At 49.0% G+C, this 13,698-nt stretch overlaps 1 protein-coding gene across 2 annotated transcripts in view; it reads right to left on the reverse strand.

Moving 5' to 3' along the window:
* EPAS1 (endothelial PAS domain protein 1) overlaps positions 1-13,698 on the reverse strand; it is an 82,675-nt gene that overhangs the window by 15,735 nt on the left and 53,242 nt on the right. For both annotated transcript variants that reach the window (XM_045885065.3, XM_045885066.3), the window contains exons 3-6: positions 12,069-12,220; positions 11,569-11,653; positions 8,016-8,134; positions 7,691-7,896 (exon numbers count right to left, since the gene is read on the reverse strand). In XM_045885065.3, coding sequence (XP_045741021.1) covers positions 7,691-7,896; positions 8,016-8,134; positions 11,569-11,653; positions 12,069-12,220 — 562 coding nt within the window. The remainder of the gene's footprint in view (positions 1-7,690; positions 7,897-8,015; positions 8,135-11,568; positions 11,654-12,068; positions 12,221-13,698) is intronic.

Here is a 13,698-nt window from a genome sequence, read left to right on the forward strand (position 1 = left end):
TCCAGCCCTGTCATTTCTCCACGATGGAAATTAACAACACAGAAGGGAAAGCAAAAGCAGAGAGCAGAAGCAGGGTCTCCTTGGTTTCCTGTCCCTATTTTCTCTCCGCTCCAAAGGACCTCTGCATATGTCTGCCAGAATAAATCATCCTAAAATAGGATGGAAATCCTATTTCCCTATTGCCCCACCCCATTTAAGCATCTACAGCTTTCCCTATTACCAACTGCTATCGACCACTATCGTCACCATGATCCAGAGTAAATACAGTCCACCTAGCTTCCAGGACCCTCTAGAATCTGGTCTCCAATTTCCACACAATGTGATTTTGGCTAACCTGCAGCGTGTCTTACATCCTGTGCCCTGGCAGACCGCTCCCCTCGAAGTTCCCCACACCTGGCAAACCCATTCTTGCTGCAGAGCATTGACATTGTCTCATCACCCCTCTTCTCCAAGCCCCAATGACTGCAAGGCTAGCTCATGGCCTGACCCTCTCCATGGAGCCCTCTCATTCCGCCAGCCCTCAGCGACGTCTCCTTCTCATGAAGCCCTAATAGGCAAACCCACATCACAGAGAATTACCCACATCCTCAGCTGCCAACCCCTGAACTCAGGGACCACTTCCTTCTTTGGCCTTCCCTACAAGGGGTACTCAGTAAATACCTGAGTGGCTGACTGGTAGATCTAGTCTCTCTTAGGACCCAAGGTACAACCAGAGCCCTGCCTTCCCCAGCACTGCTAAGGGATCTGGGCAATAAAACTTTACTTTCTCTCCTAGAACGTCAGTGCGCACGTGCACGCACACGCATACACATACACACACACACACACACACTCATGCACACAGCTCTCAGTGGGACCCCTCGCGATATTCAATCCATCCTTTCTTCATCCTGGAACTTATGCCTGGTGTTGGCGTGGTCAGAGAAGAGAAAAATTCTCTGCCTCAGTGAAACTTAGGGGTGAAAGACTTTGTCAGACAAGGGGCAGCCCAAACGGGCTGAGCTGCTTAGACCTCAGCTGATTCAGCCTGGTGGAGACTTCCAGCGAGATTCCAGTAGTTTGCTTGCTCCAGCAGGCTGGTCTCAGACCAGGAGGATCTGTCCCCTCACCTGACCCGGAGCAGAGAGGTCTCTGAACTCACGTTCCTTGGCAGCCTGATCCTGGGGCTGGTGCCCAGCGGCACCTTAGCGAGGTGGAGACTGGGGCAGAGTAAGGAGACGGTAGAACAGTGCTGGCCCTTCCTTCTCTGAAACCAAACAGCTTTCCTGTCCGGTCCAGTGCCTTTTGAGCTTAAGCCTGGGAAGAGGAATTGTACCAGCGGGGCCTGCTGACAGTGAGCTGGCCATTAACAGGCTTGATGATTTGCCAGATACATTGCTTCTGTTCCCGGGCAGGGCTAGAATTTTCTAGAGACCCTCCAGAGTGAGGCTATTCTGGAAAAGATATGGTACCACTCCCTGAAGCAATGAACTTTTCTTTCAAGATTAGAATCTTTAAAATGTTCAAAGTAAATGTTTATTATAATCAGCCTCATAATAAAACATTTTTAAAATCTAATTACTGTACCAAGCATTCAAAGGCACACAATGGGCATGTTTTGGAAGTGCACAAACAAACCTAGATTTCAGAATCGCCAGCTCGCTTCCCAGGAGTGGCCTTCATTTATCTTGTCAACTAAAATAAATATTTAATGTCTCCTTCTTCATTCCTTTAAACAGACTACTATAAAAACTGGGAAATACACATACCCCAAACACAATTGAAGAACGTTCGAGTTGTCAAACTTCACAAAGCCAGGAAACCCCAACTTGAAGCTAATGGTCATTCGCCTCCATCTGCAGGCATGCAGACGCCAGTTGGGAGGCTAATGAACCCGGCTTGTTTATAGGGTCAGCTCCTACAGCACACAAGGGCCTTCCCTGCTGATTTCCCCGGGTCCCAGAGAAGCCTGCGGAGCTGGGCTGTGATAACAATTTCATCTGCTCTTTCCATCAGGGGCAGGGAATTTTTCTTTCTTTCTTTCTAATTAAGAGCCCTGAGTCACTGGAAAAAAAAAATCAGTCTGGGGTCACCCATAAATTTAAAGTCAACTCAGTAAGGCTGTTCTGTTTTCGAGAAGTGGGAAATGTAAAAGGGCTTCATTTACCAGATTTCAGAAGCAAGAATAGAGGTCACTCTGGAACAGTGAAGTGGAAGAAGAAAGAGATCAAGGACGAGGTGAGGAGAGAGATGTAGACACCGACGGGCAGCTGTAGGAGGTCGAGAGAGACGAAAGAGGAAGAGAACAGAAGATACAGAGGAAAAGGGTCATTATATTCTGAAGTGTTACGCCGAGTAAATATGCGGGTCAGACCACCGGGCTTCGGACTTGAGAATTCGAGATGTCCTCCTAACGTAAAATGATAGTTACTTATCATCCTGCAACTGTTCTTTACCGTTAGGTGCTCAGAGGCTCTTTTCAGCATGGATTCCCTGTGCCCGAATGCCAGGAAGGAAACGTTTCTCTTGGCTACAGTGTCCATGCCCTTGCCTCAACGGGCAGCGGGAGTCCAGCAAAGGCCTAGCTAAGACGGCTTGCCGCTCTTCCCGGGAGAGCACCAAGGCGCAGGTGCACGCGGGCCCTGGCCGCCGCGTGCACGGACTGCCACCACCACTGCCTACAGTCAAGCAAGGTCTGGCCGAGGCTTTTACCCCTGCTCCCTACACCCGTGAAGGATTTGCTACGTCAATTCATCATGTCAACAAGATGGCTAGAAGAGTACTTTAAACTCTTTAAGAGGATACAAGTTTTAAGGACTTTGTAACCACCTGTTTTCCAAAGAACGCATTTGCTAATATACTGTGCTTATATGAAAGTCTGCTTTCTTTCCTTTTACCCTTCTGGTGATGGTCTCTCCCGGGCAACAATCTGATGCACCTCATTTGGGTTTCTATAGGTGCTTATGAGCCTTGGCACAGCATCTCCTTAATCTTACCCAGACTAGTCACTCACTCAGATTTCAAGGCTTTCTGCTATAAGCCCTGTGTTTTCTTCACATGTCATGTGGGTACATGAAGTCTCTAAAACCAGCTCTGTGGTTCAGGGGCAATCCATTTTCATCTTGTTGGGGCGATGTGTTACAGGTGTCACAGGTACTTTATACCCAGGAAGACTGCCCTGGCTCAATCCGGGACCAACCCTGCTCTGAGTGCCACCAAATGCCACAGCTGCCCTCACATGCAGGAAGCAGAAGGTTGCCTTGAACTGTAGCAAGAGTGGAGCAGATCATGTAGAAGGAATAATTTTTGAATTATGAGGTCGATTAAACCTTGAAATAAACTGCAAAGAGAATTTGTAGAGCTGCCTCTTCCAGGAGTATCTGGAGCAGACTAGACAGGATAATATGTAAGCATTTCTTATATATGTGCTCAAACTCTGGGTTGATTTCAGAACACTGCCATTTGGAGGAGACACAGATGCCCAAGGAGAGCACTTAAAGTTTCTTCTAACTCAAGGATCTAGAGAAATTCACTATACCTTCTCATATAAGACGTGTGCAGAAAGGCTAATAATGTGTAGATCTGCAAAAGTATTTAGAATATACTATATAGGAAACTAAAAAAGTACATGTAACGTATTAATCTGAAATATCAGTCTGGACTTTAAAATGACACCCATCCTCTACAAAAAGGTAAAAGAAAAATAATTTATTAAATGTATCTCCTTATGCAATGAAAGCGTATAATCTTTTATTTTGAATTCGCCTGAAGTTAGCCTATCTTCTTCTCAGATTTCAAAACTCTTGCCTTCCAGGTGTTTTGATGTGTATTTATCGTACAACTCATGGCTCCTTATAATTTTCTTCACTGGACTTCTCTTTATGATCCCCAACTCTTCTCTCACTATTATCTGTACTCTTCCCAACTTCTTTGAATAATAATTCATCATAAATTTGAGCCACAGAATTTGAAACGCAGGCATCTTAACTTACCCGATTTAGTAAACTTCTGGTATTAGTATGCCCTATGTGGCCTCAATCCAACGGCAAAACAGGGTTGCCTTCAGCTTCTCTAACTGTAAAGATTACATGATCCGCTTTGTTAATCTGAAATTTTCACTGTTAACCGTGATACCGTTTTCTCCCTATTGATACCGATCCTCTCTACACAATCTGCATGGATATTTTATTTCTCAGAAACAGGAAGACTCCTACAACTGATAAAATCACAGTGGGGTTATATGAATCACGCAGCCAGCCCCATCCTCCCTGATACCCGGCTGCCTTCACAGTAACTCTCTTTCGCCACTAGGTGGCACCTCCACATGAATTTAAGAACCACCCCCATTTTAGAGTTAAACTATTGGGAATAACCTCTCTCCCCCTTTTCAGGGAAGGGAATGCTCTATTTTGTACCATTCACTGTGGTTCATTAGGTGGCTGGTGTCTCAATATCTAAACTCTTGGAAGTCAGGAAAAAGCTCTTTTACTTCTTTGATATAATGGTCTCTGGCACAGGATTAACTAGGCACAGAGCACGTGCTCAGTAAATACCAGGTTGTTCACTGGTTGCTCAGTACTTTAGGAAAGGGAGTAGAACGGCTCTGTGAATCATAAATGGAGACAGTTCATCATGGATCACAGTGATAATTAGGACATCCTCCTTTAGCCTTGCCACCACATTGCTCCCCTGGTCAAGAGCAGTCAACCACATACACGTAAATGTGACAGACGTGAAGTGTCACAGAATTTACTTTTTAAAATGTTTACTATGTTTTAGATAATTATTAGGAGACCTAATACGGTCCTCTGACCCTTGATTAAGAGGAGCGGGGGGCGCCTGGGTGGCTCAGTCGTTAAGCGTCTGCCTTCGGCTCAGGTCATGATCCCAGGGTCCTGGGATCGAGCCCCGCATCGGGCTCCCTGCTCTGCAGAGAGCCTGCTTCTCCTTCTCCCACTCCCCCTGCTTGTGTTCCCTCTCTCGCTGTGTCTCTCTATGTCAAATAAATAAATAAAATCTTTAAAAAAAAAAAAAAAAAAGAGAAGCGGGACAAATGCATTCTGAGTCACCTGCATGCCTTTACTCAACTCCAGATGCTCCAGAGCTGGTTGTTTCAGCTTCCGGCGACTCTGGGAACCTGAGAGTTCAATGCAAGACCACAGCCTGCTTTTCTCTCTTCTGTTTTATTTCCTTCCCCTCTCCATTCTCCCTTCCCTTTTCTCCATGACCCTTTTCTTTTTTTAATTATGTCTGTGGTCTTCATACATTGAAGAAAAAGTGCTAAACTGGCTTTAAAAGTGATTTTGTGGATTCCAGTTGCCTTATATTTTCATCAAATTCTTTCAATTCTCCTTATGGGAGAGTAATCCCCTTGTAAGAAATCATCACCCCTCAGTGTGTGTTAGATGTCATCAAATCTAGTGAATTCCTAGATTTAACGAAAATGGAAAGCACTCCCCCCTGATTAGCTATCGTATGTAAGTTGGTTTTTGAAGCATTGATCTTAGAAGGGTATTAAGGAGACAGAGAGAGACAGAAAGAGAGAGAGAGGAAAAGAGAGAGAGAGGGAGGGAGGGAGAGTGAGAGAGGCAGGGAGGGAGGGACAGAGAGAGGGGGGGGGAGGGAGAGAGGGACAGAGAGAGAGAGAGAGAGAGGGAGGGAGGGAGAGAGAGAGTGGGCGCATGTATGCACACCTTACCCCATTCTAATGAAAGCGAAAACAAAACAAGCTACCAAAACCAAAAAAGTCCCAGTCTTCAACAAAGCAATAGAGAAATAGCACTTAGGGATTAAGGACTTAAAATAGTCACTTTATAAACTGTCTAAGCCCTGTCTGTGCCCTTGTTAACTAATCTGCTAATCGGTTAAACACAGCTTCCGTGAGGCACAGCATTCTGTGTATTTAAGCGCCTCTGCCTTCATCCCTCCAGCACCACCGAACTCCGAGTTGGGGCCGTGTAATTAGGTTTCTTGAAAGGCAGGATTTTGCTGAAAATGCAGTGTGTCCAGCAGCACTGAGACGCAGTATCGCCCTCCACACCCTGAGTCACCAAGTCCTAAATCACAGGTTCATCCAAGCCAGTACCGACTGCTGGCAAGCCCTGAGCCAGACGAGGCAAGCAGTCCGCGCGGGGGTCTCCCCGCTCCGCGGCCGCTTCCTCTTCGCCCACTGTTGGGACAGTTCCTCCTGTCTTTGTCCCCTCTTCTATCCCAAGCAGCCCTGCTTTCAGGAAATGACCTGAAATTCACTCAAAACAAGGTAATGAATGGAGGACAACCTCAGATTATGCTTTCCAGATTTTTTTTTTCTGCTCTTTAACAAGAATCAAAGTCTTAAGCTTAAAAAAAAAATGCCTGTCTTCTCTTAGCTAGAGATGGTAAGTCATTTTCTCAGACTGCAGGGTCTCCCCAGGGCTGTGGGGCCACATGAGGGCTGAGCTTCACTCAGAGGTGCTCGCTCCATCCCCAGCACCACAGCCACTGCTCCGGGCTGGATGAAGGTGTCTACAGCGCCGCCCCATCCTCCAGCCAGACCTGTGGGCTACACAGTGGGATTTCCCGTGGCATCTTGAGAGCCTAGAGAGGGGTGCACATTACAGAAGTGTGTCTGCCACCCACAATGTTCATTTGAACGCAAAGTCTCCATCTGAGGAATGACCTTACACACAGAATGGATTTCTCTAGTGCCTGCCTTTGGGACAATCTTTATCTCCAGTCTTCATCCTGATCCCAATAACAACACTATTAAGCACTGTAATCAATGCTGTGTCAGAGTTCCAGGACAAAAGTCTTCATATGTGACATCTTCTCCCTATGAGGTTAGAGCACTTCCTTCTACTTAGAGACTGACCTGCTGCCTGGGTCCTGGGTCCTGGCACCATGGTGGTCAAAACAAGGGGACAGGAATGACTCAAGGATCCTAAAAGTCCTTCGACTTTGCCTCGAGTGGAAGCCAGTTCTAAGAAGGGGCACGTGCAATCTTAGGTACTCTTTCTACAACTTTATAATAAAGAACAACTTGCAGTAAGAATAACTGCTCATGCCAAACATCTCCTATTGAATTTGAACCTAGGTCATCTCGCCAGAGTTGATACTCTGAACCACATCACTGTCCCACAGGAGAATTCCAGTGGGGCCGGGTTTTGGGGGTTAGAATCTAGCTTAGTTTCCTTTATCAAAAAGCGTTCAAAATTAGGCTAGCAGTGGCTGGAATGGAGGTGACAGAGAAGCAGCAAAGGCTGAGAGAAGAGCTCATTAGTGGAAGAGAACAGTGGAAGTCGTGCAACCGTGGGGCAGTTTCCAGGCCAGACCCCGAAGCTCCCAGCGTGCCTCTGAAGTGCGAGTGCTGAGGGAGATCGCCAGACTCCGGTCTCCTGGGGATGGAGACTGGCCTGGAAGTTTCCTCAGGAGCCTGACATATATGTGGAGAACTGTGTCCACACCACAACAATCAACAATGAGCTACACAGCAGAACCGCTCTGGCGTCAGCCCCTGAAGCTGCCTCAATGGGGCACCACCATATATGGGACCAGGAGCCCCTGAGCTGCACTGATGGGATGACACAGAGACACACGTCCACAAACTTGTACCCAGCAATGCCCGAGACCCATACTTTTCCCACGCGTGCACGCGTGCGCGCACACACACACACACACACACAGAGGCAGGTAAGACAGTCCGGCCACGGCACACACGCTCCCGGGCCCCCACCTGTCGTCACAGTAGGTGAACTTCATGTCCATGCTGTGGCGGCTGAGGAAGGTCTTGCTGTCCAGGGGGATGTCCATGTGTGATGGGTGCTGGATGGGTTCGCACATGATGATGAGGCAGGAGAGCAGGGGCTCCTTGTAGCTGCAGAGACCACTGTGAGGGGGGCAGTTGTTGTACACCTTCACCTGGCCAGTGCAGTGCAAGACCTGGAGACCAGCCATGGAGGGTCAGACGTGGGGCCAAAGAGCATGGTCTTGGGGAAGGGGGTTGTGGGATGTGGGCGGGGTGGAGAGGGAACTCCAACCCAGGCCTGATGTGATCCTACCTTCCAGGTGGCTGACTTGAGGTTGACAGTCCGGCCTCTGTTGGTGACTGTGCACTTCATCCTCATGAAGAAGTCCCGCTCTGTGGACATGTCTTTGCTTTTCTTCCCGAAACCAGAGCCTGGATGGGGAAGAACAGAGGGCGCCGGTTGACTGTGGTTTTATGTTTATATTCAGAAGAGGCGCCCTGGTGCTATTTTTCTGGGTAATGCCTTGTTGATACTTCCCACTGATCTGCTCCCTTAGCACCAGTCGCCTGCCATGAATGCTGAGTCTCATCTTGGCCTGGGGATTAATGTTTTCTCATCTCCAGCTTGTCTCCCCAACTGGGGTCTAAGCTTCTGAGGGTTGTTACACTGTTTTGTTTCCCCCTGCACCTAGCATATCGTCAGTGCTCACTTCACAGCAGCGAGGCAACAAGGGACTGGAAGCTGTAATCTGGGCACGTTTCTCCTAGGGCAGGCCCACGTTCCCTAGCAGGAAGTCCAAGGGACAGTCTGGGTGAGACCACCATCTCCTGAAGGGGATAAACCTCTCAGATTAGAAAGGTCTCTCAGACACCCCTGTTTTGTCTTCAGCCCTGTCCCTCACGAACGTGAACCCTCCGGCGCCCTATTTTCAACCCACCACAGATGTATTCGGGACACTGCGCCATCAGCTTTCTCCCTAAAGTGACGTGTGTCAAGGCTCAAGAGAGACCGCTGGCCCAAGCCTCCTGGGTTTGGTGAGCAAGTTCATTTTGAGGATGAACTCAACATGGATCAGATCCTTTCTCAGCCAGAATTAAATAAATCACCAAGACAAATGACACAGCCTCCTTCCTGGTGGTCTCCAAATGCCTGCTGACTCAGAGCTTTTCCCACTTTCCATAAAACAGAGCGATGAATGCAGAAAGTGCCGGCTGAGCCTCCCGTGTCCAAGCCGAAATTCTGCCTCCACCACCACCATCTCCAGCCCGGACCTTCCCAGGGACACTCCGGCCCCCTGGCCAGCATCACAGAACAAACCAGAGCCTTGTTTTCAAATAGTCACACCCCTCCATAAACCTCTAGAGGGCCATGATTTATTTGATGGATGTATCCCCAGAAAGCTGTGTCAAATGAATTTTGACATTTCTGAATCTATCTTAAACATGAAAGTGAGAAAGTGAATCTTTTTTTTAAGAAAGAACATTCCTCCATCATGATTATTTATAAAACCATCTCTCCAAAACTTAATGATGTTCCTTCCAATTTTAATTTTCACAGGTGGGGGTTACAAATCATGAGGTATTCTTATATCCTAGGGTCTGGACCTACCCCGAGGACTAGTTCAGGTGCTGGGAGTAAGTGGGCTGGAGAGACTTGTTTGTGGCTATGTCATGGGTTACTATTGTGGCCTAACTTGCTAACCTCTGGATTCTCCCCATTCTGCCATTTGATTAGTCTTTCTAAACATAGCTCCAGTCAGATTACCCCACCCCTGCTCAAAAACTTTTCAGAAGCTCCCCTCTGTCTACAGGATAAAGTTCGAGGCCCTCCACCCAGCCTTCAAAGCCTTCCACAATCTGCCTCACGGTCTTATCTTCCTCTCAGTGTTCACACTAACCCTTTGCTTCCAGATCATGAGTCCACTCAGGCCGGCGCCTTCAATGAGGATTGGCTGATTCAGAGTTTGATCCCGAGTCCTTGACACATGGACCAAGAGACCTAACGTTCTACTCAGATAAGTGGAATAGAATCATGCTATGAATCATGGTACTTGAGAGCTGGAAGGTCCTAGACTTTGCCTGGTCCAATACCATTCATCTAAAAGGAGAGCTTCTGAGGAACAGGGCAACGCAGTGACCTGGTTCAGGTCTCACGGCTGGACTGACACTAGGTCAGTGGCTGAACTCAGACTGAGAACCGAAGGGCCGAAGCGTTTCTGGAGTAGACAAGAAGAGACTTTTTGACTCTCGTAGGCTTTGAGCACGTGCTTTAGAAAGCGATTCAGAAAGTCTGACAGCCCCTGCCTCGTAGAAGCAGGCGAGATTTCTTAGCAGCCCAGAGAAGACACTGGACAGCCCCGTGGAGTGCTCTCCAGCCTGTGTACTCTAGGCCCAGGTGGCCTGAGGCCTCGAGGTGGGGGAGCAGAGGGGCTGCGTGAGAGCTCCAGGCGGGGAGGGGGTTGTACTGCCACTCTTCGTGGGCTCAGCCAGTCACAGGGGTGGAAGCAGCCTGCGGAGCACCGGTTTCTGCAGCGTGTGCGCTAACGAAAGCCCAGGCTCGCAGGCTTGGTGCCGCAGCCTCGGTCAGTCAGGCCGCACAAGCACGCACCCCCATGGTAGCGACAGGTGAGAGATGGTAAAGGAGATGCACAGACATGGGCACAATCTGCCCAGAACAGTGCTGGAATTTCTGGTTCAGAAGGGACCGTGAAAGTCACTGAGCCCCACTCCCGCTTGCTCAAAGCTTCAGTCCTCTTGACAATATCCTCATCCGTGCCTTTGCCTGAAGGTCCCCAGTGACAAGAGATGGAAGCAGAAGCTCCAACAGTCATTGCAAAGTGCTTTCTGCTTATGTGGGCCCTCCCATCCACGGGCATCTGCTGGCTACCCCCACAGGTAGGGTATAGTATATGAGATCTTCTCAATCTCTTCTCCATCAAAAACTACCTGTTGTGAGTCTTATTACCAGGGGACCAGATTCATTCTTTGGCTCCCAGGGTATCTAGGCTCCAAAGGTGGCCCCAGTGAGTCACGCGTGCCTCCTGATACTCGTGGCCTTGTGTACTTCCCTCCCACCCTGAGCAGGGGCTTGCTTATAACTCCCTCTAACAACAGAAAGGGGCAGAGTGATGCTGGGCCAGTCTCAGGACTCAGCCTTCAGAAAGTCTGGCAGCTTCTACTTTTGCACTTTGGGAGCCCTGAGTGGACATGTCAGAGGTCTGGAGAGGGAGGGGCTCTGGGACTCCATGGCGTGAGAGAGAGATCCAGCCCTGCCAGCAGCTGAGTCCCAGCCTCCAGCTACTGGCCGCAAGGTCCCAGAGGTGTGGGGGAGCTGTCCTGGTCATTCCACTTAGTACGGCCCCCAGACAACGGCAGCCCAGCTGATACCACGCGGAGCAAAAGAATAGCCCACAGAACCCACAGAATCATGACAGGTAATAAAATGATCATTTAAGCCACCATGCTTTGGGTGGTATGTTACACAATGACAGACAAGAGCAATAGGTTTCGTGAACATCTGGGGACAGAGGAGTGTACTGATTAGGGTGGTGCCGTCTGGCAGAGACCTGGCCTCTCAGGCAGTGACATCTGCTGGAGACAGTGTCCTAACCCAGAGGACTGCCCTCCTAGTGTGGCATCAGGCACCATGAAGGGCCAGCAGGAGACAGTTCTGAGGACCAAGTCCCTCCAGTGCCCTCCATCTATGCCACAAGCTCTGCTGGATCTTTCATGGATGCCATTTTTTTTTTTTTTTCTGGATCATGATGACCCTGATCCATCAACCCTACATTTGTAGACAAAGGGGATGCAGATCCCCTCCCAGGTGGTGTAAGAAGGAAGGAAACACACAGCGAAGAATACTTTACCACTTTTGAGACTCAGGTTCTCACGAATCTCCTCATGGTCACAGGGGTGAGTGAAGTCAAAGATACTGTGTCCTGTTAGCTCCACCTGTTTCAAAAACAAGGTTGGGCTTCATTATTCGTACTGTTGAAGAAGTCTCCAAGAGGCCCCTGAGCCACCTTGCAGGTTGGGAGACAGGGAGCAGACTGAAGTAGGTCTTTTTATCCCAATCCAGTGCTGTCCACAGACATGCAGACATAACAAAGGACTGCCACTGATGACAGAGACTTGATTTCCAAGGGTTCGTCTGTTAATCTAGTCAGCAGAGTTGTCCACCAGCAATGCCTACCCCAACACCAGGGGCTGGGACTGTGTTCCTGAGGCTTGTAACCTGAGGTCAGAGAGGAGCGGGGTGGGCACAGGCAGGGAGAGGTCAGGAGGAATGCGATCAGTACCCTCCACTCATTTCTACCCCCAAATGGAAACATTTTCCCTTTCTGAAAGAGCCAGAGGAGGATGTCACCTGTGTGAGTCCCATGAACTTGCTGATGTTTTCTGACAGAAAGATCATGTCGCCATCTTGGGTCACCACGGCAATGAAACCCTCCAACGCTTTTAGGTACAAGTTGTCCATCTGTTGGTTAGCCTCAGCTTCAGACTCATTTTCAGAGCAAACTGGAAAGAGAGGGGGGTCGGACGGCTTACATGAATGTGGTACTAAGACAGATGTGACTGGCACGGACAAACATCTGCCAGGGATGCCTCAAAGGCATTATGTGGACTTTTCCAGAAGTGCACACTGCCAACAATCTAAGAGTCTAGCACATGCCCAAGCAGCGGGTATTTGATGAGCACCACTACACAGAGGACACCCTGACGGGGCTTTGCAGGTGGTGAAGCTGTCGTGGAGGCACACTGTTGGGCTTAGGGGTAATCGTGGCAGCAGGTGTCATGATTGTGACAGAAGTCACAGTGATACTAGGAACCATGACCTTCCCCGCTAATGTACACTGAGCAATGACTGCACATCAGGTACTACACTGAACATACTATATAGTCTCTACAATGCCTGTGGGGTAGGTACTATTCTTGGTCTCGTCTTATAGACGAGGCTTAGAGAGAGGCAGTTGCTCATTTGCCAGAGGCTGTAAAGACTGGTTAGCAGGCTCAGGCAGCTGAATCCAGCAGATACACTCCTAACCATTTATGGACAATGGAGACAAAGAGACACAGGTTCTATTCCTCTTATTAGGCTATGACTTTGGCTAATGACCTCTTTGAACATCCGTTCCCTCATCAGCCCAATGGAAATAATAATTTCTATCTTTTTGAGTCGTAAGGATTAAATAAGTATTTAAAATGCCCCAAACACCACCAATCACTGTGATTTTTCTTCCCTTCTGTTCCCTCTAGGATCCTGTTGCTGCCCTCAAGTTGCTCAAAGCCTAGACAGGGGACGTGTAACACACCGAGACGCAAATCTAAGTAAGAACTCAGGGGCGACAGAGCTGGGCGACCAAAGAAGAGTGTAGACAGTAAGTGCTCATGGGATCACTTTGAGGTGGTCAGAGACAACTGTTCCACAAAAGGGCATTTGAAGAGGCTCATGAAAAACAGGCACTCACTCTGTAAAGCCAAAGAACTTTGTGGGCCAGGTTGGGTTGGGCAGACACTGGGCAAACATGGAGGTGGTAGAGCCTGGAGCAAGCTCCCTCCCTGGGGACTAAGAAGATACCCATCTGGCCAAAGAGGAGGCTCCATTTCCCAGACTTAGTAACTGGGCTGCTGAGGTGGGTGCGGCATCCTGGAGCAGCGGCATCTTAGAGCACTGCTTTGGGGAGAATCACCTGGCAAAGGCATGCTGATGGTTTGCAGAGAGACAGTGAAGACCAGAGGGGCAAGAACCGCATGAGGAGGCCACTGCACTCACGGCAGGCTGGAGAAGCAGTTGCTAGGGGCAACCTGGGGAGGCACCCACTCCCCAGCCAACCACTGTGAGTAGCCCTAGCCTTTCAAGAACACTTCTGCTAGCTGCGACATAGCAGACAAAATGTAGGCTCCGCTCTTGTCCCAAACAAAGTTCTCAGGCCCCAGGCCCTTGGCTGTTGTCCCCAGGTACAGATTTTATTTCGGCCCTGCTTTTCCTACCATAT

The sequence above is a fragment of the Mirounga angustirostris genome, unplaced genomic scaffold, assembly GCF_029215605.1.
Source record: "Mirounga angustirostris isolate CCGP_5_RB_7025 unplaced genomic scaffold, mMirAng1.0.hap1 SCAF_10, whole genome shotgun sequence".
NCBI classification, from domain to species: domain Eukaryota; kingdom Metazoa; phylum Chordata; class Mammalia; order Carnivora; family Phocidae; genus Mirounga; species Mirounga angustirostris.